This window comes from Equus caballus, chromosome 8 (assembly GCF_041296265.1).
Source record: "Equus caballus isolate H_3958 breed thoroughbred chromosome 8, TB-T2T, whole genome shotgun sequence".
NCBI classification, from domain to species: domain Eukaryota; kingdom Metazoa; phylum Chordata; class Mammalia; order Perissodactyla; family Equidae; genus Equus; species Equus caballus.
This window is the reverse complement of record NC_091691.1, coordinates 74,413,510-74,436,396: the sequence shown is the minus strand read 5'-3', so window position 1 is coordinate 74,436,396 and position 22,887 is coordinate 74,413,510. Positions and strand designations below refer to the sequence as shown.

The 22,887-nt window shown below is 39.5% G+C and overlaps 1 protein-coding gene across 5 annotated transcripts in view; it reads left to right on the top strand.

The window, feature by feature from the left end:
- The first annotated feature begins 394 nt into the window (after positions 1-394).
- HDHD2 (haloacid dehalogenase like hydrolase domain containing 2) overlaps positions 395-22,887 on the top strand; it is a 40,889-nt gene continuing 18,396 nt past the window's right edge. Inside the window, exons 1-5 of one of the 5 annotated variants that reach the window (XM_005612883.4) lie at positions 407-554; positions 11,421-11,638; positions 13,099-13,209; positions 17,131-17,339; positions 22,418-22,502. In XM_005612883.4, coding sequence (XP_005612940.3) covers positions 13,109-13,209; positions 17,131-17,339; positions 22,418-22,502 — 395 coding nt within the window. In that variant the 5' untranslated portion in view covers positions 407-554; positions 11,421-11,638; positions 13,099-13,108. Of the gene's footprint in view, positions 555-746; positions 1,003-11,420; positions 11,639-13,098; positions 13,210-17,130; positions 17,340-22,417; positions 22,503-22,887 lie in introns of those variants that run through there. The other 4 variants (XM_070221035.1, XM_070221034.1, XM_070221036.1 and 1 more) reach the window with 4 other exon arrangements.

The following is a 22,887-nucleotide window of genomic DNA, read 5'->3' as shown; positions in this document are numbered from 1 at the left end:
ATAAAGACAGCGATACTGTCAGATGCTATTCAAATAGCAAAGCAGGAAATGACGACTTCAGAGACTGAGTGTTTCAAGGAAAATAGCAAGGAGATGACTTCTGATTACCCCTCGAGAATGGACGATAAGTGGTGGCGTGAGGGAGGGTAGCGGCAAAGAAAGTTAGTCAATGATTCTTGGTTCAACAGTGGCGCTGTGGAATGGGCAACAGCTACAAGCAACTCAGAGGTTTTTGTTTCCCTCTTGCCTCTGGGCCCAGCAGGCCGCACCCCTCAGGGAGCAGGTCTCAAGAACATCTTCCCGTTCCGCTCGACGGCGGTGAAGCAGCAGGATTAGACCCAGTACCAGGTATCGGAAACTAGGAGGTAACCCTGGGCAGAGGAGGCGGAGATGGAAAGAGGGAGGCGGGACTTCCGCTGCGGCGCCGGGCCCAGTTTCCGGCCTCGATCGGACAGCTGCAGGGCCGGGCCTGAGGAGGTCGTGGGCCGCTGCGCTGTGCTGTGCTGCCTTTCCTGTTGGCGGGGCTTTTGCTGAGGACAGCGTGCGGAGCGAGGGTGAGGAGCCGCTCTGGGACGGGTGACCGTCCGCTTTTCTGGAGGCTGCATTGCTTTGTGAGAGGGCTCGGGGACATACCGGTTGCGTTTCTAGGCCACCCCCTCCGGGAGCACGGACCAACCCGCGTGCTCCATCCGTGAAGACTGCCCCCCCCCCCCCCAATTCCGGGAGGGGCCCGCCCCCTCGGCCGCGGCGCTACTGCGCGTGCGCGGAGCGAGGCGCTTCCGCCAGGACTTGGGGTGCGCGGGGCTGTTCGTCGCCCAGGGCAGACCGCTGGTCTCGTATGTTAGTCATTTCTCGAAACGTGCCCCTGGACGATATTTCGAAGCTGGCGTCCCTTCCAGTCAGTCTAGCGTTTGCCAGGTCCTGGGACTTGGGCTGGGTCAGAGGGCTGTGGCTCGTCTTGAGGTCCCTTCCCATCCGGCAGATGGAGGAGATCGCTGTTGAGTTAGTGTTGAAAGATCCTTGTTCTTGGAATCCTTCCAGTTATAGAGACCGGGATTCATGAGTTTAGTTAGTTCGGAAGTCTCTATTGAGCGCTAAACAGTGGAAAAGGCAACACAGCCCCTTAACTCACAGAGCTTAACAGTTTGCACAGAGTGACAGGTGCCCTTATGGGAGCGCGCTGGGGAATCCTGGCCCAGCCCCGGGAGAAAGGGAGTTGGACTCGGGAATGCCAGAGGAAGTCATGTTTATCTGAGGCCCGAGGACTGAAGGGGTTGGCCCGGGAAAAGGAGGATGCAGGGGGCGGGAGTGGGAGAATGCGAGGAGCAAAAATGGTTTCAGACAAAAGTGGCAACGATAAGGGAGGTAAACTGTAGGACCGCAGGGCCATGGCCCTTTGGTGCGGGAGTGCAGACAGCCGAGTTGGAGAGGCAAAGCCGGGCTGTGAACGCCAGTGTTCATTGTTCAGACTTTCTCCGGGGGCACTGGGGAGTCCCTGGAACGCTTAACTGGAGACTGACCGAATTATAACATCACTTGTTGCGTGCAAACAGTGGTTCCAGACTTTTCCACGGGAAGCGCATAGGGAAGAAAAGAGAATTTGTACTTTCCAGGGGGTCTGAGAGGCATATTCTGAAGAGCCTCAACCTCCCAGGAGAAAATTTTGGATGAAATCTCTTGTTTTATCTTAAATATTTATGCAAGTTTTTAATTACGTATGACAACATATCCTTGTTTTGATATAAAATATGTTCTCAAATTCTCGTTATATTAATGCTTTACTTTAGGGCGTTGAGTCATATTTATCCTGTGATTTTTGTAGCCTTTGACACATCCATCATGTACCCTCCCCTCCTTCCTCTCTCCCCCCACACATAGATAACCCAGCCTTTCTCTGTGTGGAACACTGTTCACAATACTTCACATGTACTACTTTCTTTAATCCTCCTATCAGCCATTAGAAGTGGGTGTTATTCTTTCTACTTTGGCAGTGAAGAAACTGAGGCTGAGAGATTAAGAAAATCGCCTAAGTTCACTCACCTAGTGAGTTGGGATTCAAACCCAGGCATGTACAACTCTTTAGTTCTTGTACTTCACCACTGCAGGGTTGCATTTCAGGGAGTGGATTTTGGGCTGGAAACAGGATTCAAAGCAGAGGGAACATTAGGAAGTTGTTGAAATAGGCTAGATGAGAGATGATGATTTCAAAACTAAGATAGTTTTCGTAACGATGAAGAGAAGGGAGTGGATTCGAGACTGTAAAGGTGGTAGAACTGACATGATTTGGCAGTCGTGGATGGGAGGAAGGAGTGGGAGAGCCTGGTGGGTGCAGTTGGGTTGATGGTTCTGCCATTCACTCTTAAGGATCGCAGGAAAAAGAGCAGCTTTGAGGGTAACAGGGACTTGTTGGATGAGATGCTACTGGGATTTACAAGGGGAGATGTCCTCTGAAGTATCTCAAAGCATCCTGTTGGAATGAGAGAGAACTTACTTTTCCTCTTTACTTTGAATAAGTACCAGTATCAGTTTATGACTCTTCTAAAGCATATCCTATGAAACTTGTTCAAACTATGGGAGATGGTGGGACATAGCAAACTAAAGAAACGTGGATTACCTTTGAAGCCTTGACAGTCTGGGGGCGATACTAACATTTTACAATTACATTTTATCAAGTACTAACTTGTAGGTCAGGTAACAGGTATTGTAAATGTTCACACAAGGAAAGAGATCATGACAGAAGTGGCCAGGGCCTGTAGTGGGGCTAACTGAAGAAGTATATTTTGAGGTTTGGCTGGGGCACTTCAGTTATGTTCTAGGCCTCAAGTAATCACTCTCAGATATGTAATGCTCCAGAAGAGCATTTTAGAGTTAAGAAGGTATGTTCTATGGAACTGATGAAAGCAAAAATGTAGGCTTCTTAAATGCCTTGGTAATATTAAGCCTGTATGAATGCTTCAATCAGGATTAAAATTGTCAATATTCATTATCACCACTGGCTAGCTCTAGTTGGACATTTTTTTTTAAGTACAATTCTTTTGTTGTTTTTCCAGTCTTGTTTATATTTTCTTTCATCACCTTGAGTTAACATTTTTATTGAATATTAGATGTCTCATGAAAGTTGGATTTTGAGAGAAGCGATTTGAGCTTCCTCTGTATAGAAAAAGAGAATGCTTTGTCTTCATTCTGCATAGCCTTACCTTGCAGTGTGTTTTAAATTACAGACTCCTTTAACTGATCTACACCCAGATAGGAGTCTCTAGGAATGGTCTAGTCTTTTGACTAACAAACTGTTTCCTCTCTCGAGTAGGTATTAGTTGATGCTATTGTTGATGTGATCCTCCATTTCAGGGTCACAATAAAGATCAGAAATAGAATAACGTATGAGGACTGCTAGAAAGGGGAGGACTTTGCAGTGGAACCTTGACTAACCAGAACTCTTAATATCTTTTTTTTGCCTCTGCACTTTTTCTTTTCCGACGGATACGTTATAAAAGACAAACAGACACAGGGGTTTATTTAAAAATCAAAATGCTTTGAAAATATTATTCTAATCAGTCTAACTCTTGCTCCTTTGAAGTAATCTGTTCTTTCACTTGGCTGCCTTCAGGGTCTTCTTTTTGTCTTCACTGTACAACAAAGGTTTAAAGATGGGTTTCTTTTTGTTTATCTTGCCTAGAATTCTTTGGGCTTTCTGAATCTGTACATGGGTACTCTTTCATGTTTTCTGCATACATTTTCAGTCTTGTCTTTTATTCTTAAACACGTAGGCATTTTACAGTAACCTGATAATTCCATTATCAGGAGCCCTTACAGGACTGCTCTGTGCACTGTTGTTTCTATAGGATCTCCCTTCTGGTGCCTTGTTTCTTTAAGTTACTGGCTCATTGTTCTTAGAATTTTATTTGATTTTTTTTTTTTGAGAGAGAGAGAGATTAGCCCTGGGCTAACTACTGCCAATCCTCTTCTTTTTGCTGAGGAAGACCAGCCCTGAGCTAACATCCATGCCCATCTTCCTGTGCTTTATCCGTGGGACGCCTACCACAGCATGGCTTTTGCCAAGCGGTGCCGTGTCCGCACCCAGGATCCAAACCCGCGAACCCTGGGCCGCCGCCGAGAAGCAGAACGGGCGAACTTAACTGCTGCGCCACCGGGCCAGCCCCTTATTTGATTTTATTTATGAGACTTCTTTGCTGTTTGGGCTGAAACTAACATCTGATATCTTGGGGAGGGTTTGCATTTGCTTCAGCCAGGCACCTGCTAGTCAAAGTCACTCTAATTAAAATCTTGAGGTTTTTCTGAGGACTTATCTTAGGTAATGGGAATTTAGTCTGCAAACTGGATCCGGGGCTGGTTTATGGTTCCAAATTCTTTGTAGCACTGTCTTCCTTCCACCCCTTGGGCCAAATTTCAAAGCAATTGATTTTCTTGTAGTCGACTGAAACAAGGTGGGGTAGGGACGCCAGTTCTGGCTCATCCGTTCAGTGAAGTTCCAGCTTTTAGGTTGGGAGGATCTCTCTCTTCAGGTGGGCCCTGAGTTTTATCTTTTATTCCCTGAAGGGGCCAAAGGGAAGAAACCCCTAAAACTCTAGTTTACTAGTGTGGCAGATGCTCGTGGGGCCAAAACAGGCTGCAGTGTCCCGTTCATCTCCTCGTTTCTTGCTTTTTTCAGATCTAAGAATTCCTTATTTTCTTCCTTGCTCCTTGAAGCTTCATATATGTATATATTTTTTCTTATAAGTATATATTTCATATGTATTTTTTTAAATCTAGTATTGTTAGGTTTGATTTGGAGAGTTAATTTGGTTACTTAGCCTGCTATATTAATGGAAGCCCAGTCCAAGAGTGATTTTTTAAAATAAGCATACCAGAGTTTGTTCCTCCATAAATGTTTACTTTTCAAATTAGTCAATGTAGAAGACTAGAAGCTTCTGCCATCGCTCAGGACATTTTTGGAACTCCTATTTTGGAACTGCTTTGAGAACTGGTAGCATATTCTTTTGAATATCTTTATTGGCTACACTTTTCATCCTTTAAAGATGGATATAATTTTGAAAGTGTAAGAGTAAAGCCAGCTGAATGAGATGAGTAGTCAAGGAGAGTAATGCTACTTGAGGTTAAAAATAAAGTGGAGCCATCAGTTAATGAGGCTGATTTTCATGTGTGGCTCATATACTCGTGCTGAGGATGATTCCTAAAGGGAAAACCTCCAAATACTTTGAGTAATAGTTGTTTGAAATAAACCTTTCTTATCAACCTTCAGGAAACTAGAAAAAACTTTACTAGAACACTGCATTCCTAAGCATTGTGAATAGTTGTGTGTTTATTGCGGTGAGGAAATATTTATTATTAAAAGGTATTTGACAGTCTTTTAAAAGAGAAAAGTAGCTTGTTGAACAGGTGCCCTCAAATTTTTTCATTAACTTTTTATTCCTTTTGGATGTCTAATTTCATACAGCATTAATAACATAATTCTTTGCATTGACATAATACGTGCCTTATAAATAATGTGTCAAAAGTTCCGTTTAATATTTGTGTGGTGTATCTGATAACGTTCTGTATAGCGGAGGCAAAGTCTGTTTCACTAAAGAGTAGTTTGTCAGGCACATTGAACATTTAAAAGCAGGGAGAAGGCAACTTAGGAACAAGTATTTGTGTTGGTAATTTCTTCATCTGGTACCATCATCCTGAAGGGAAGGTAATATCCATACAGGGAGTAGCTGGGTGTTGATTTTCCCACGTCTAAAACTGGCGTTTCTACAGAGAGGGACAGGAGGTGGTTCTAGAGCTGGTGATCTTGAAGATCCTTCCCAGCTGTAACGTTCTTCTCCCTTCGTTACTTAAATGCTTACGTATGGTCTGCTGTCTTAGTCTTATATACTCATGTATATTTTCCTCGTTATCCTTCTTTCTCCTTAAAGCTCACCTTTTTTCCCCACACTTTTGATAAAAGCATATACAAGTTTTTCTTCCTGGGAACACATGTACTCATATTCTGTGGCCCTACAGGGCATTATGTTATATATATGTCCCTTTAAGTGGAATTAGGATGTTTAACCTGCTAGGTTTTTGTTTTGTTTTTTGTTTGAGGGATTTTTTTGCCATTTCTTCCCCAATGTGAATCCCTTCCTTTAACACAGAGATCAGCAGACTTTTCCTGTAAGAGGCCAGGTAGTAAATATTTTAGGTTTTGCAGACCAAGAGGCAGAATTGAAAATGTTATGTAGGTGCATATATAACAGGGAAGAAAAATTTTTTTCTTCAGACCTTTTTTTGAAAAAATGAAACTTTATTTATGGAACTGAAATTTCAATTTCATATTCTTTTAATGTGTCACAAAATATTATTATTCTTTGATTATTTTTTCAACCATCTAAAAATGTAAACCAGTCTCAGCTTGCAGGTCCTACGAAAACAGGTGGTGGCCTTTGGAAGACAGTTTGGCAGTTTCTTATAAAATTAACCATAGACTTACCCTAGGATCCAGCAGTCACTCTCCTAGATGTTGACCCAAATGAATTGAAAACCTATTTTAACACAAAAACCTGTGCATGAATGTTTATAGCTGCTTTATTTGTAATTACTGAAAACTGGAAACACTAAGATGAAATTCAACAGGGGAATGGATAAACAAACTGTGGTACGTCCATACAGAGGGCTACTGTTCAGTAACAAAAGGAATGACCTGTTGACTCAGGGAAAAACATGGATGAATCTTAAATGCATTTTACTAAGTGAAGGAAGCCCAGCCCAAAGTCTACACATTTTATGAATCTATTTATATGACATTCTGAAGAAGACAAAACTGTAGGGACAGAAAACACATCAGTGTTTGCCAGGAGTTAGTGAAGGGAGAGCAGTTGACTACAAATGAGGTACACAGGAATTTTTAGGGTGATGGAACCATTCTCTGTAGTACTGGGGTGGTAGATTCCTAATTCTATGCAAACCCATAGAACTACGTCACAGAGAATGAACTTCAGTGTCTGTAAACTTAAAAAGAAATTGACTGGGAGATCCCTGGATGGGAAGCAGACCATGACAAATGAATCGAACTATGTTGCAAATATATGACATAAGGACACTGAAGGCTGTGGGGAGAAGCTGACCTAAGTAACTTTGGAAAATTGTGTTATGACTGAAAACTCTAAGGATAGAGACAAAATGAACTGAACATAAACACAGTCCTCTAGTAATTTGTTTTCCATGAGGATAAGAGTTAGCAGTCCTGAAACTGCTGTATGAGTTTACCAGAGATGAACAAGTAAGTGAGTGCATGATGGATGGTGTGAGCCAGATTTCAGACCCTCTGAGAGGGAAGTTGCAAATAAACAAAGAATAAATATCTGTGAGCCCATACTGATTATATAAATAAGTGACTGAATAAATAAATGGGGAAGAGAGAAGTCTTCCTTACAGAAGAATTCCAAATAATATCTGAGGATACTCCCCTCTCCAGGAGGTAGAGCTAGTACCCCCTATAGTGACTCTCTTCCAAAGAATACAATACGGAAAGGGAAAAAGAGTAAATGTGGAGAAACCTGGCAAACACCATAATTTATTTAACTAGCCTCCTGTTGATTGTCATGTAGGTTGTTTCTAATCTTGTGCCATTTGAATCTTGTAATGAATTAAAAAAAGGTAATGCATCAGGACCAAGTTGGATTTTGTGCAGAATTGGTTCAACATTAACTTAATTAACCACATTAACAACTTAAAGAGGAAGAATATGATCATCTCATTGAATATGGGAAAAGTAGTAGATAAAATTCAAGAGCCATTTGTGACAGAAATTCTTAGCACTAGAAGAGAATTGGCACTAAAAGAGAATTTCCTTAACCAGCTGAAGTAGCTACAAAGAATCCTACAGTAAGCATGTGTAATGGTTAAATATTAAAATCATTCCCTTTAAAATCAGGAACAGAATAAGGATGCATGTTGCACTACTTCTGTTCAGTTGTAATGGAGTTCCTAACCAGAGTAATAAAACAGGAAAAGAAAACGGGAGAGAAAAGGCTCGGAAAGAAAGAAAATTATCTTTTGCAGTTGATAATATAGTGTCTGTAGAAAATGCAAGAGAATCTACAGGCTAATTATTATAATTAATGAGAGAGTTTAGAATAGTTAAAGGATATAAGATAAAAAATTTATTATGGGGCCGGCCCCATGGCCGAGTGGTTAAGTTCGTGCGCTCCACTGCAGGCGGCCCAGGGTTTCGTCGGTTCGAATCCTGGGTGCGGATATGGCACTGCTCATTGAGCCATGCTGAGGCAGCATCCCACATACCACAACTAGAAGGACCCACAACTAAGAATATACAGCTATGTGCCTGGGGGCTTTGGGGAGAAAAAGGAAAAAAAATTAAATCCTTAAAAAAAAATTTATTATATTTTAATACACCCACACCAAACTGTTAGAAACTGTAGTTTAAAATGAAGTGCCATTTACTATAGCAATGTTAGGGATATGTCTCCAAATATATGCGAGACATTTATGTGGACATTTATAAACTGTATAAGAAAACTTACATAAATGGAGAGATGTACCATATTGCTGGATAGGGCGACTCAATATAATAAAGATCTCAGTTCTCCCAATATTGCTCTATAGATTTAATGCAATTCTAGTCAGAATCCCAAAAGGTGGGTTGTTTTTGTTCTAATGGAGAATGGCAGGCATCAACATAAGCAATAGGTAAAAATGTAAAGAAAAGCAAGATAATGACTATCACAAAATTTAATATATTAACTACTCTAAGTGGTAGGAAGGGAATGTAACTGAGCAGGCTCGTTTAGAAGACTTCAACAGTATTGGCAATGTTCTAGTAAGCTGGGGGCTGGGTAGATACACAAGTTTCATTTTTTATAGCTATTACTATTATACTAGGTATGAAAATATCTTTCTTTTGCCTTCAGCCGATTTTTTAAAAAGATCCCTTTAATTTATTTTCCTCCAACTTTTATGTTGAAAATTTGTAAGAATAGTGTGATGAAAACTATATACTTTTCACCAGAATTCACTAACTGTTGATATTTTCTGTTTTATGTTTCTCTCATGCATTGCACTTAGTTGTTTTGTCTTTTCACACTCCTTCTTTATGAAACAGTTCCCAGCTTTTTTTTTGTTTTCTATGACCTTGATATTTTTGAAAAGTTCAAGCCAATTGTTCTGTACAATTTTTCCTCAGTTTGGAATTGTCTGATGTTTTCCTTATGATTGAGTCAGGTTAAACGTTTTTGGCAGGAGTACTACATAGATGATGTTGTCGCCTTCTCAGGAAGCACATGATGTCAATTTGTCCCATTATTAATAGTGTTAATTTGATCCTTTGGTTAAGGTGGTGCCTGGCAGGTTTCTCCTCTATAATTAATGGAGATTCTTAATTTGCAAGTGATTCTTTGAGCCTGGGTGAATATACTATCCCTCAACAATTTTTCATCCAGCGGTTTTAGCATTCATTGATGATTCCTCCCTTAATAAGTTATTACTTATGGTAGTTGTAAAATGTTGATTTTCTATTTCCAGCATTGCTTCTACATTTTTTAGTTGGCATTCTTCTGTAGAAGACTTTACCTTTCCCATTCCTTTAAAATAGTTTTAGCATTAGCATCGACTCATGAATTTGTTTTTTAATTCAACTTATTATTCATTCCTGTTTTTTTAATTTTGGTGCTCAGATTGCCCCAGATTTGGCCAGTGGGAACCCCCTCGAACTAGCTTCTGTGTCCTGTTGTCCTGTGTCCCCACCTGTGATCTGGTGAAACGATATGTTCCAGGCTCACCTTGTACTTTCTCTGCCCGGCCCTGGTTCTGTTTTGTGCACTTTAGCTGTGCTTATAGCTGTTGGAGTGTTGTTGCTTCTTGGTCTTTTTAGTGGACAGCACTAAGAAGAATATATATTTTTTAAATCATGAATTCAGAATGACACCTCCAATTCCAAAGCAACACCACAGGGTTCTTCCTCTCCTCCCACTCCATGTTTATAACTGTTTTCTCCCACTTGGGAACCGTGATTTTTTTTAAGATCCTCAATATATTTACTCATTTGCTGAGTCCTACAGTAGACAGAATGGTTTTGGAACTCATTCCACTAGCGTTAACCACCAACAAACCTACCAAGTAGAGGTCAAGATTTCTTTGCTATTCTTTAGTCTTTTGATTGTATCCTAGGAAGGACTGGAGTCAGAGTACTCTGCAAAAGTCATCATAGCTAGGTTAGTTTGTTTCTGTTTGTATTCCATTTTAGGACTGGTTTAATTTAAATTTGAATATATAAATCATTAACATGGTTCAAAGTCAAAACTCAAAGTGTGGGCAAGTTAATAATTTCTCAGTGCCTCAATTTCCTCGTCTGTGTAGGATTGCTGAGAAATTTCAATGAAGTGATAAAGATTGCAAAGAGCTTAGCACATGCAGAACGGCATACAGCGTCCCATAATTATGAGCTGGTTTTGCTTTTCTTCTCCTTTCTCAGTGGATTCCTGAGTCACCGCTCTTGTTCCTTACTTTTCCTGGTCTGTGATCCCAGGCCATACATTGTAGGGGGCAGGGAGGTCCCTGTTACATAGTGATGATTGGGAAGGAAGACAACTCACATCTTTTGTGGTCCTACTATGTGCTCATCACTTCTAGGCATTCTCCTTAACTCACTGAACCCTCACAGTCCTGCAACCATTCCCTTTTATTCTTCCCCTTTTACAGATGAGGAAATGGAGGCTTATTCCAAGGTCCCTCAGCTGACCCTAGATCCTGGACCCATGTGACCCTTATCACCTGGCTCCACTTCCCCCACCTTCTGCATCTCCCTCACTTAGGCCCCAGGTTCTAGCTTGCTTAGGGAAAACCCCTGCTCAGGTGTGGGGAGCATGTATAGGGAACACAGCAGACCTGGGGCCCTGCTGGCTGATGGGCTCCCTGGGTCCAACCGGAGCACCGTTTCTGGGTCCCCCTGCCTCTGCTTCCCCCCCAGGGCAGACCATGCCAACAGCTCTGTCCTGTGGGGAAATGCAGTTCTCTGATAGGCCCAGGTGCATGTCCACTATGCTAATCACTGGCCAGCACTTGCCAGCAATTGGCTTCAGTTCTGGGACTCACTCTGGGTTTATTTATATTTTATACTTATACCTTGTTTGCAGAGATGGCTGGCTTGGAGTGGGAGCAGGGTCTGGGAAATGGAAGGAGCAAAGGAGCTAAAAGCAAGAAGCTGGGAGGGAGTTTAGGGGTCATCTTTGCCTCCTGAAAGGAATGCACCTAAGGGAGAACAACACTTAAAAAGATAGTACTGGACAGTCTAGAGTATTCCTGGCAGCTTTGGGAGGTGGACCCAGCAGGGATTAGCAGGCCCGTGTTGAAGGGGAGTCAAGGCTCTGGGGGAGGGGCAGTGTGATACATTGATTCTTTCAGCCCAGATCTCCTGACTATAGGCGGTAGAGAAAGATCTTGCCTCCCTGCCCTACAAATGGAGGAGAAACTTAGGACCACAGAGGGGAATGCGCTTGGCCAAGGTCACAGAATGAATTTGAGGCAGAACCAAGACCACCACCGGGCCTGCTGACTGCCAGTCCTGAGCTCTCACAATTGCGTCTCATAGGGAGCTAGCTAGGAGGGAGAGGTCTTCCCCCTACCTGCCATCTGTCCCAAGGTAAGATGCCATAAGCCACCTGGAAGCTCTTCCCCTGAAGTTCTCCACACATTCTTGGTAATTGCCTACTTACAGCTCCCCAGGTCCTTTCCCCTTTCCCGCCACTTCTCACGTTAAAGGAGATAGTCCCTCTAGCTCTGCCACTCACATAAGGGCCTGACACTTACTAAGTGCTCGGTCAACGTGTGCAGATGAATAGGGCAACTTGGCAACCTCCTGTGGGGGGTGAAGATGAGCACAGCTCTTCAGACCCAGCAAGACCCAAGAGAAATGTTCACATGCACATCCGCCAGGAGACATGTACCAGGATGTTCACAGAGGCACTCTTTGTTATAATAAAATGTGCAAAATTACCTGAATGTTCGTGATCAGGGGAACAGGTAAATAGTGTATTCATACAATGGAATACCATACAGCAGTGACAGTGAATGAACTATGGCTGCATGTGTTAACATGGATATATTCTCACAAACATAATGTGGAGTAGTAAAGCAAGTCGCTAAGTATACATATATTAACATTAATGCAAAGCTTTCACCACATCAAAATCAGAAGAGCAGCTACCTTGGAGAGGGGAAGAAGGAGAATCGGATCAGAGAGGGTACACAGAGGGCTCCAGCTCTGTCTGTGGTGTTTTATTTCTGAAGCTGAATGGTAGGTATTATTCTTGATACCTTTTTATGTGTCGAAAATATTTCATTATTAAAAAAAAGGAAAGAAGAAATGAATGAATGTTTAAGAAAAACTAAAAATGAAGTCCCGTCCCCTTCTCTTTAGCTTTCATACTCTTCTTACCCACTCCTTTATTATCGTTAAACTGTACGTATACCTTATTACTCCACTGTATATATGATATAACTCATAAAAAACAAATTTTAAAGGGAAAATATGCAAAAGGAAAGCTGTACATTGTAAGGTAAGGAAACTATCTCCTGACTTGGAAATTACTGTAGAACTTGAAATTTCCTCCTCAGTGACCTGTAAATACTGGGAGCTCCTTCGCCAGCTGTGCTATTTCAGGATATAACAGTGGAGATGGGCAATTAAAACATTTTCGTTCTATGTAGCCAAAGATGAAAAAGATTCTGCCAGTGATTTAGTGCTTCCAACCACCCATTCTGCAGAGTATGTTATTCTCATGTTTTAAAATAAAATAAATGAATGAATTGTTCTATCAAAGAGTTATTTTAAGAAACCTGGAAGTAAATATTAACTTCTCTTTCAGCATTTCCCTTCCTATGGTTTTAATTCAAGATTTTTTTTTTAAACTAAGCATTATAAAAATTTTATGGATCAAATTGTGGATTTTTTATTTTTAAAAACATTTTTTTCCAGAAGAGAAGCAGCTTAACACTGTGCAGTATCTTTCTGGATATGAATGATATTTTTGAAGACTTACCAGTTTTTAATTGTCCATTGTTTCCTAAACTGTATTTTTAATTTCATTTGCTCTCTCCTAGGGAATGAAGGATGGCAGCACGCCGTGCATTAAAAGCTGTTTTGGTAGATCTCAGTGGCACACTTCACATTGAAGATGCAGCTGTGCCAGGCGCGCAGGAAGCTCTTAAAAGGCAAGCTATCCTCCAGGTTCAGCTGACAAATATGTTTGTAAGTGCCGTTTTGCCAAGGCAGATCATTAGCTAAATGGATGGCCTTAAGATGGCATTTCACCAGCTTACCATATATACAGGAACTGCCTTGGGTTTAGCTAGAAGATGTATGCATTGTAATATCCTCCAAACATTGTTCTCTAAGCCTTTATTAGGTTTGGCCTTTTGATCTAGTCTTTTTGTTCTTTGTATGTGTCTTTTTCTAAGTCAGTAATGTAAATTTGGGAATGAAAACTCAAAATTCAAAAACGTGGAATGAATAGCATGGGAAAAATCACAAGTGAATCCTGGAATCACAAAAGGAAACATGCGCATACACAGAGTCCTAGTTCCACCCTCTCCCCCTTCACCTAAGATCTAGCCTTGAATGTGCAGCTGCTCAAATAAGATTTAATTAAGGGATTTGAAATTTTAGAATTATTTCCATCAACTAAATTTAATGCTTTCGAAGGTTAGAGACTGTCTTATATTTCTGATGTACCAACCACAGGATTAAACACAAGTCTGGATACAAACCAGAGATACGTAGTAAAAGATGGTTAAAGTGAACTGAATGTGGATGTGTGCTTCTGGGTGTCCTGAAAAAAATACTCATCAACACAAAAGAACTAATTATCAGTATTAAGCACCTTCACCCTGAAATAATTTAGAGAAGTTTACAAAATCAGCAATGCTTAGCATTGTGGTGCTTATCATTTTCCAACCTTAAAATATTCATAGTATCCTGTTATTCAGAAAATCAGTGACTAGTATCACAGTACCTAAGTAAGAGAGACTGTGTCAAGGAGTCAGGAGAAGTCCAGCTCTGCAACTGATTTTCTGTTGACGTTAAAGGATATGTTGTCCACCATTTCTCCACCTACAAAGTGAACATCCTGACTCCTGACTAAATTGATAGCTTCCAGCTGATGCCTACCAGATAAAGTCTCTTTATATTTGTTGATTCCTCAAATGGAAAGTAAGCTCCTTAAGGAAGTGTGAAGTCTGTGGAATAAGTAGCATTGGACAGGACCTTCTACTTCTATAAAAATGAACTTTCTACTCTGGATTGAAAAAAAACTTTTTATTTTTAGCAAACAATGACACGTCTAAGTAGCTCTAATAAACTATGAGCCTGCCATTCTGGAGGGACGGGAGCCTACGAATTGTTCTCTTACTGGCACTGGTGGGTTTCCATCCTGGAGAACTCCCTATACTGGCACTGCCAGTTTTGGTTTCTATAGAAACAGACTAGGGGAAGTTGAGGGACTAGTAAAAAGAAAAGTTTACAAAAAAAACTCATTAAAAATGATGTGGTTATTTCAACACTCATACTTGTTCATTTTTAGGGTAATAGTTGTGTTGAAGTAATCAATTTCTTTTGAGAGATAAATCACCAAATTTAATGTTTTGCAGAAAAGCTACCAAACAGATGTTATAGAAGTAGTCATGACTACAGTGAATTATTTAATCATATAAATTTATTGACTATTCTTTGGGTGAATACTTAAAAATCTCTTTTCTGTTTTATTTGCTTTCTTGTTTTAAGTTGAGATTAGTGCTTTTTATGCCTTGTATCCTTTTGGGGCAGGCATAATATAAAAAGCAACAGGGCATTAATATAAAATTTTAAATTGTAGCTAAACTAAAATTATTTTTAGATTTTGGATTAAAATACTATAGGACCCAGAAAATAATTTTTATTTTTTTCTCTGACTTCATTTTTTTTATTGAGTTCATAATAGTTTACATCATTGTAAAATTTCAGTTGTATATTATTTCCTGTCTGTCACCACATAAGTGCTCTCCTTCACCCCCTGTGCCCACCCCCAGCCCCCTTCCCCTGGTAACCACTGAACTGTTTTCGTTGTCCATGTGTTTGTTTATATTCCACATATGAGTGAAATCATCTGGTGTTTGTCTTTGTCAGTCTGGCTTATTTCACTTAGCATAATACCCTCCGGGTCCATTCATGTTGTTGCAAATGGGATGATTTTGTCTTTTTTTTATAGCTGAGTAGTATTCCATTGTATATATATATACCACATCTTCTTTATCCAATCATTGGTTAATGGGTACTTGGATTGTTTCCCTGTCTTGGCGATCGTAAATAGTGCTGTGTTGAACATAGGGGCCCATATGTTACTTTGGATTGTTGATTTCAAGTTCTTTGGGTAGATACCCAGTAGTGGGATAGCTGGGCCACATGGTAGGTCTATTTTTAGTTTTTTGAGGAATCTCCATACTGTTTTCCATAGTGGCTGCACCAGTTTGCATTCCCACCAGCAGTGTGTGAGGGTTCCCTTTTCTCCACACCCTCTCCAACATTTGTTATTTTTAGTCTTAGTGATTATAGCCATTTTAATAGGTATAAGGTGGTATCTTAGTGTAGTTTTGATTTGCATTTCCCTGATGATTAGTGATGTTGAACATCTTTTCTTGTATTTATTGGCCGTGTGTATATCTTCTTTGGGAAAATGTCTGTTCATATCCTCTGCCCATTTTTTGGTTGGGCTGTTTGTTTTTTTGTTGTTCAGTTGTGTGAGTTCCTTATGTATTACGGAGATTAACCCCTTGTCAGATATATGATTTCCAACTATTTTCTCCCAATTGGTGGGTTGTCTTTTTGTTTTGATCCTGGTTTCATTTGCCTTGCAGAAGCTCTGTAGTCTGACGAAGTCCCAGTTGTTTATTTTTCTTTTGTTTCCCTTGTCTGGGAAGACATGGTACTGAAAAGATCCTTTTAAGTTCGATGTCAAAGAGTGTACTCCCTATATTGTCTTCCAGGAGTTTTATGGTTTCAGGACTTATCTTCAAGTCTTTGATCCAGTTTGAGTTTATTTTTGTGTATGACATGAGATAATGGTCTACTTCCATTTTTTTGCATGTGGCTGTCCAGTTTTCCCAACACCATTTATTGAAGAGACTATCTTTACTCCATTGTATGTTCTTGGCACCTTTGTTGAAGATTAGCTGTGTGTACATATGCGATTTTGTTTCTGGGCTTTCAGTTCTGTTCCATTGATCTGTGTGCCTGTTTTTGTACCAGTACCATGCTGTTCTCATTACTATGGCTTTGTAGTACATTTTGAAGTCAGGGATTGTGATGCCTCCAGCTTTGTTCTTTATTCTCAGAAATAATTTTTATTTTTAAAGAAAGCTAGACTATCATGAATTCTTTCTTTAATACCTGATTGCCAGTTTAGGTTCCAAAAGCAGATCATGGAATCAAAAGAATCTTGTAAGTAGTTCAAGGAGAAAATACATTTCAGTCTATAAAAGTGGAGTGTTTCTTTGAGCTGTTGAGGAGTTCCTGTTTATAAACTCAGTAACACATTAGGGCTTAGCCAGTCTCTAATTGGCTAGACAGAAAGAACAACATCCCGAGGTGTCCTCTGTTCTCCTACTACAGGAGATCAAACCCTGTACCAGGACATAGATTGGAGTTCTTGTCTCACGCCTACTGCCACCCGGCTGTATAAAGCTGAGCAAGTCACTGAACTCCTCTAGGCCTCGGTTTACTCATCTTTAAGACAAGAGGCTTGCACTAGTAGATGATCTCTAAGATGACTTTCACCTCTCATATTCTCTGAGGATGGTGCTAAGCTTTGTTTTTTTTCTTTTTTACTAAAACCTTGCAGTAAAATTTGGTTAAGGTATAGAAGGCCCTCCAAAAGGTAGAAATAGCTTTTATAATTTGACTTTGCAGCCTTTGGAGATGAAACAGCCCATAAGGTGTGGATAATATTTAGGCAATTCTGGGTAGATTTTTAAAAAGCTTATTGACCATTCTCAGTGACTGTCCTTCCTTTTCCGACTTTTGGCAAGTGCTACCAAATTAGGAGGTTTTATGGAACTAGAGTATAAAAGCTGCCTAGTGACATCTGAATTTTCCTTTTCCAGGTTACGTAGCGCTTCCGTAGTGGTTAGGTTTGTGACCAACACCACCAAAGAGAGCAAACGAGACCTATTGGAAAGGTTGAAAAAATTGGAGTTTGATATCTCTGAAGATGAAATATTCACTTCTCTGACTGCTGCCAGAAGTTTAGTGGAGCAGAAACAAGTCCGACCCATGCTGCTAGTTGATGATCGGGCACTACCTGATTTCAACGGTGGGGGAATTTGGAAAGATTTGAAAATTGGTTCTTTGTATCTTCTTATAAGTCATTCTTAAAGCTGGATGTTAAGAAATGTTTATTTAGATTTCCTCCTGTTATTATTGAAATGATCAACAGTTTGAATTTAAATTGGTTTTTCCCAAACCCTTTTTCACCCCGCTCCACAATAAGTGAAACACATTGCACAGTAACTTAGTACATATGCACTAAACAGTACTTACTCTTACTGTGTGAGAAGTACTCAATTTTCTATTTGGTTTACTTAATTGTCTGTTTGATTTTGATGCTGCTTAGAGCCCTCCAAAATAGTTTCACAGTATACTAATGGGTCATGACCCGTGGTTTGAAAAAACACAGGTCAAAATTACTTGGAGTAAGTTTTATAATCCTCAATCTAGGAGCCACTGTATTAATTTGATTAAATGAGATAAGGCAAGATCTCTTTATTTAAAAATAGATGTCATTTTGTATAGTGTGAAGTTTTTGCATTGACCATGAAATATTTTTAATCAAGAGAAAATAAAACTGTTTTCTCTTTGGCAAAATTAACGGACTCTGGAAAAATATCCTCATTTTATGAAGCTTTGCTACATTGCTTCTTTTTGTAGATGGTACTCAGAGTGAAGTGACACAGTATAGGAAAATGGGTATAAATACATTGTCGTAAAACCTTGTAATGGCTTTACAAATAATGATTAGGTAAGTTCAGCATGCCCACCATTGGGCAGAACTTCAAAACTTGTACAATCAGGAAATATACCAGTATATCAATCAGAATTATTATCTGTAAGAAACAGAAACCAATTTTGTCTGAATTTAACAGAAAATAAATTTATTAAAAAGATCTGAGTGCTGACAGGAATGTAAAATGGTACATCTCCTATGGAGAGGGATTTCGCAATAGCTAGAAAAATTGCATATGAAGCAGTAATGCTACTTGTAGGAATCTATCTCCAAGACATAGTTACAGAAATGCATGACATATGAAGAGGGTTATTCATTATGGCCTTATTTTTAATAATAAAAGACTGGAAACAACCTGAATGTTCATGGGAAGGGACTGATTAATTAAACTATGATATCCACAAAATGGGATGGTTTGTAACTGAAAAATAAGTAATGCTGAAGAATTCTATCTCCTGATGAGTGATTTTCATAAAATATATTAAATGAAAAAAGGTGTAGAAAATCCTACACATTTTCTATGTAAGAAAATGAGAGGGAAATGGATATATATGTCTTTCTTATATTTGTAAAAGGAAGCTAAAGAAAGATAAGTGAAAGACTAATAAAAATGGTTATCTAAAGGATGAGGGAGGGAGGAGGGAGAGCCAGGAGAGAAGACATCTCTTCTCTCTATATAACAAGTACCTTGTTATATTTAGTTTTGACTTTGGATCCGTGTAAATGTTTGATGTATTTAGTAAAAGACAATTAAAAAGTAAAAAACAAACCAGTCCCTGAAAACTAAGAAAAAAAAAAAACTAAAGAACTTTACTTTATATCAAGTTGGTGACATAACCACTCAAAGAAAAGAATTACTTCAGATGACTTGAAAATATAGTATTTTGGGGGCCAACCCTGTGGCTGAGTGGTTAACGTTCCACATGCTCTGCTTCGGCGGCCCAGGTTCACAGGTTCAGATCCTGGGTGCGAAGCTACTCCACTCATCAGCCATGCTGTGGAGGCATCTGACATACAAAGTAGAGCAAGACTGGCACCGATGTCAGTTCAGGGCGAGTCTTCCTCAAGCAAAAAAAAAAAAAGGAGGATTGGCAATGGATGTTAGCTCAGGGCAAAGCTTCCTCACAAACACAAAAAATATGGTATTTTGACTGTTTGTTCATAGCAAAATAAATTCTAAGGATAAAAGAACTGCATTCAGAAATCTTACTGTTAATGTTGGTATTGTTAATTTAAAATTATAGACACAGGATAAAACAAAGTAATAATTATGCTAATATTGTTAGGATCCAAGATTTCAAGTGTAAGTGAAAAGAGATAGAAATATGAAGATCAAATAAGTTAATTAAAAGCTGTATATTATTAGTTTTGGATTGAAAATACCATTATCAGCTCCTTTGTTCCCTTAAAATATACATTATCTAGATCTTCCACTGAAAAGGCCCAGAAGCAGTGACAACCCGGTGCTCAGACTGGTGTCTTCTACCATTTCCCGCTTTAGTTCCTTGGAGAAATGGCTGCTTCCAGATCTGGGCAGGCATTGTATAAGATGAGCCTGGGATAACTGTGTTAGCAGGGAAACTATCGAAGACTAATGAGGTCATGTCTGAAGGACCCTGGGGCCAATTTGAAGGCATAATTTGAGGATCAAAAAAAAAAATGATTGCAATAGATAGTGCATCATATACATAAAAAAACCATGAGTTCAAAATGGTGCTCAGCCCCACAGAACTCATTGATCACTATTGGAGGTGGTTAGGGCCGTAATTCATTATTCTGAAAATGGCTAAATTAAGGGAGTGAAACAAGCATTTATCCTGCCTTTCCTATTTGAACTGTATCATAGAGTAATCGGATATTTGATGAGGGTAAATTCTTTGTAGATGAATTCCAGCTAGTAAACTTAAAAGGAATGGCAGAATTAGGAAATCACCATTTGGCAAGCCCTAGTGAAACAAGCAACAACAACAATAGATTTTAAACACGTTAGGTGAAGGGCTGATGGGGAACTTCAGAATGGAGGCATCAAGTCGATACCACTTAAACCCACTGATCAATCTTATCACTAGAAGTTGAACAGCCAGAATTCTTGTGCTTCATGATGTGATATAATAGGAAACTTATACCATTACCTATGAAATAATCTTTCCTAAAAGTTGAATGTGAACCTATGAAACTTCTAGATCTAATTACCAGTTTGGAAGAAATATAAAGGTAAAAGAACAAATTAAATATTATTATAAGCAGTCAGCCAAATCCAGAATGTAAGACATTTTCCAGGGATTATCATCTAGTTGCTTCCCTAAGTGGAGAGGAGTGCTGTTATAGAGTGAGACGCAGGAAATAACAGTGAGATGCAATGTATGGACCTTGTTGGGTGCCAATTACATGTCAGATGTAAAAAAGACATTTGGGGAGATTCAAATGTGGACCAGGTTTTGCGTGATATTAAAGAATTATTAACTTTGTTGGTATAATAATGTTAAAGTGGTAATTTTTAAAAAATCTTTATCAAAGAGACATACTGAAGTATGAAGGGGTGAAATGACACAATATCTGGGATTTGCCTTAAAAAGACTTTCAAAAAAATCTAAGGGGTTATAGATAAGATTGGGAAAATGTTGATGGTTGCAAAAGCTGGATGATGGGTACATCAGGGCTCATTATGCTAGTGTTTGTACTTTTATGTATTTTTGAAAATTCCCATGACAAAAAGAAAACAGGCTGTTTGGGTAGCTTACAGAACTGTCAAGGAGAGCAGGAGAGTTAGCCTTAGTGGCTGTGCAGCCAGGAGCAATGTGCAGTATCACAGCACAAAACCGAACGTGCCACCGATAGCCCTGCTGAGCATTGAGGTCTGCAGCTTGCCCTGTTCACCCCAGTGGCACTGGAGACTGGATGCTCCAGCTAGCACTGCTGCCTTAGAATCTGAGGCTGCAACCGTCACCTTTTACACAGGACGTTCTCCCTGCTTCTTTGTGTTATGAGCTCCCAGTTCAGAGCCCAGGGTGGCTGCTTTTGATTGGCAGAGCCTCTGTCTCAAGGCAGCACCCATAGCTGCAAGAGAGGCTGGGAAAGTCTTTGGTGTTTTCAGCCTCTCTAATGAGAGGGAGCTCTGCCTCTCAGCAAGCCTTATGAGCTGGTGAATCCCCTAATTATGAGAATGGTGTTCAGAAACGGGGCAACCAAAAATAATGACAAATGCACTCTATAATCAACGAATTTATGTTTCTGGGTTAGTTGAAGTACTACAAAACAAGTTTTTAATCAGATTTTTCTCTTTTGACTTTATTTGAAGAAGGTTAAGATTTTAGTTGTATCAGCAGTGAGCTGGAGTTGGGATATATAGGCAGAGTCCCTGGTGTGGAAGAAATCTTTGCCATTCAGTCTGGAGCTATACTTGTGCCATCTTTATATACATGAAAATACCCAAAGTGGAGGGGTTTTTGAAAGGAATGGAAATATCTTTGCTAATTTTGACTATCCTTGCTAGTGGTAGATGGAGATAATAAAAAGAACACAAAAAACTTCAACTCTTACTGTAGCCAACAATTTTATTTTCTTCCTTCAACAAACTTTAACCAATTACTCAATACTTAGGGCTGCTGGTAAGGAGGAAATTGGGAATCTTGGATATCTGCCCTTCCTATTTCTTCCCCTCACATTTTAGTGGACTTGATCATGAAAATTCGTAAAGGCAGGCAATAAGAGAGGCAAATAGGAATTGGCATATGGATAATCCATAGAACCTTTAATCAGAGTTTTAATAACTGTGACAGTGAATGTCCCTGTTTGGTTGTTGCATCTAAAGTGCTGTTACCAGGTACCAAGCTCTTAAAACGTGCTTTAATTATAGAATAATATTCGTAAAACTAGAAGTAGATTAGGCATTATGTAGAGAACTGTAGAATGCACAGCACAGTCCGTATTTATCATGAATGTGTTAACCTCAGCTGTGTCAATTAGAGAGTCTCATTTCCCTTGCCTCTTAGATTTTCAGTCCCGCATCAGTTGCTATTGATCTGATAGCTCATAGGGAATTCATGGCTGTTCCTGTTGATTGTAATCAGTAGAGCTTTTTGAAGTTAGAAATTGTTACTTGTTGGAGAACATCAGGTTCCAAGTTTCACTTTAGATCTCCTAGTTACTGAGTAGCTCTAAGACCATGCAAAAGGAATATGCGAAAATACTAGGAGATGTTTTTTTCTTTTTTTTCTTTTAAGTATCTCTTCTGTTTCCAAAGTACACTGGGCAGGATAATCTCTTAAACTTCAGATTATGGCTACAGCAAAAATTTGGACTTGATCGATTAAAACTACTTTATTATAAAGTGTGACATTACTTTTAATTGCATTTTTCAACAATTGTATATACTTTTTCGTTCTCAGGAATACAAACAAGTGATCCTAATGCTGTGGTCGTAGGATTGGCACCAGAACGTTTTCATTATCAAATTCTGAATCAGGCATTCCGGTAAGTCTTTACCTGTTTGTTTTTCACCTGATCTTACACTCCCCTTCTCCCCTTCCTGTGTTTTCTCGTGTGAGGTTATACTGTTTTACTTTCTGTCCACCTAGACTATACATGAGGACAGACATCTTCAAGATCACCTCAAGATGACCATCAGATAGTATTTATTTCCATCTTGTGTAGTGCTTTTAAAAAGTGATCAATATGTTAAAAATGTGATGATCGTTAGGGTTTTTCTCATTTATAGAATCAATATTCTGGAGTAGAAATTCATAATAAAATTGCAGCTCTTAAAGTTAGCAGATTTCTTTTATTATCACTCCTGTGATTCTTAACTAACTATGCCAATTTCTGATGGAAAACAGCAGGCAGGCTAATGCACAAAAAA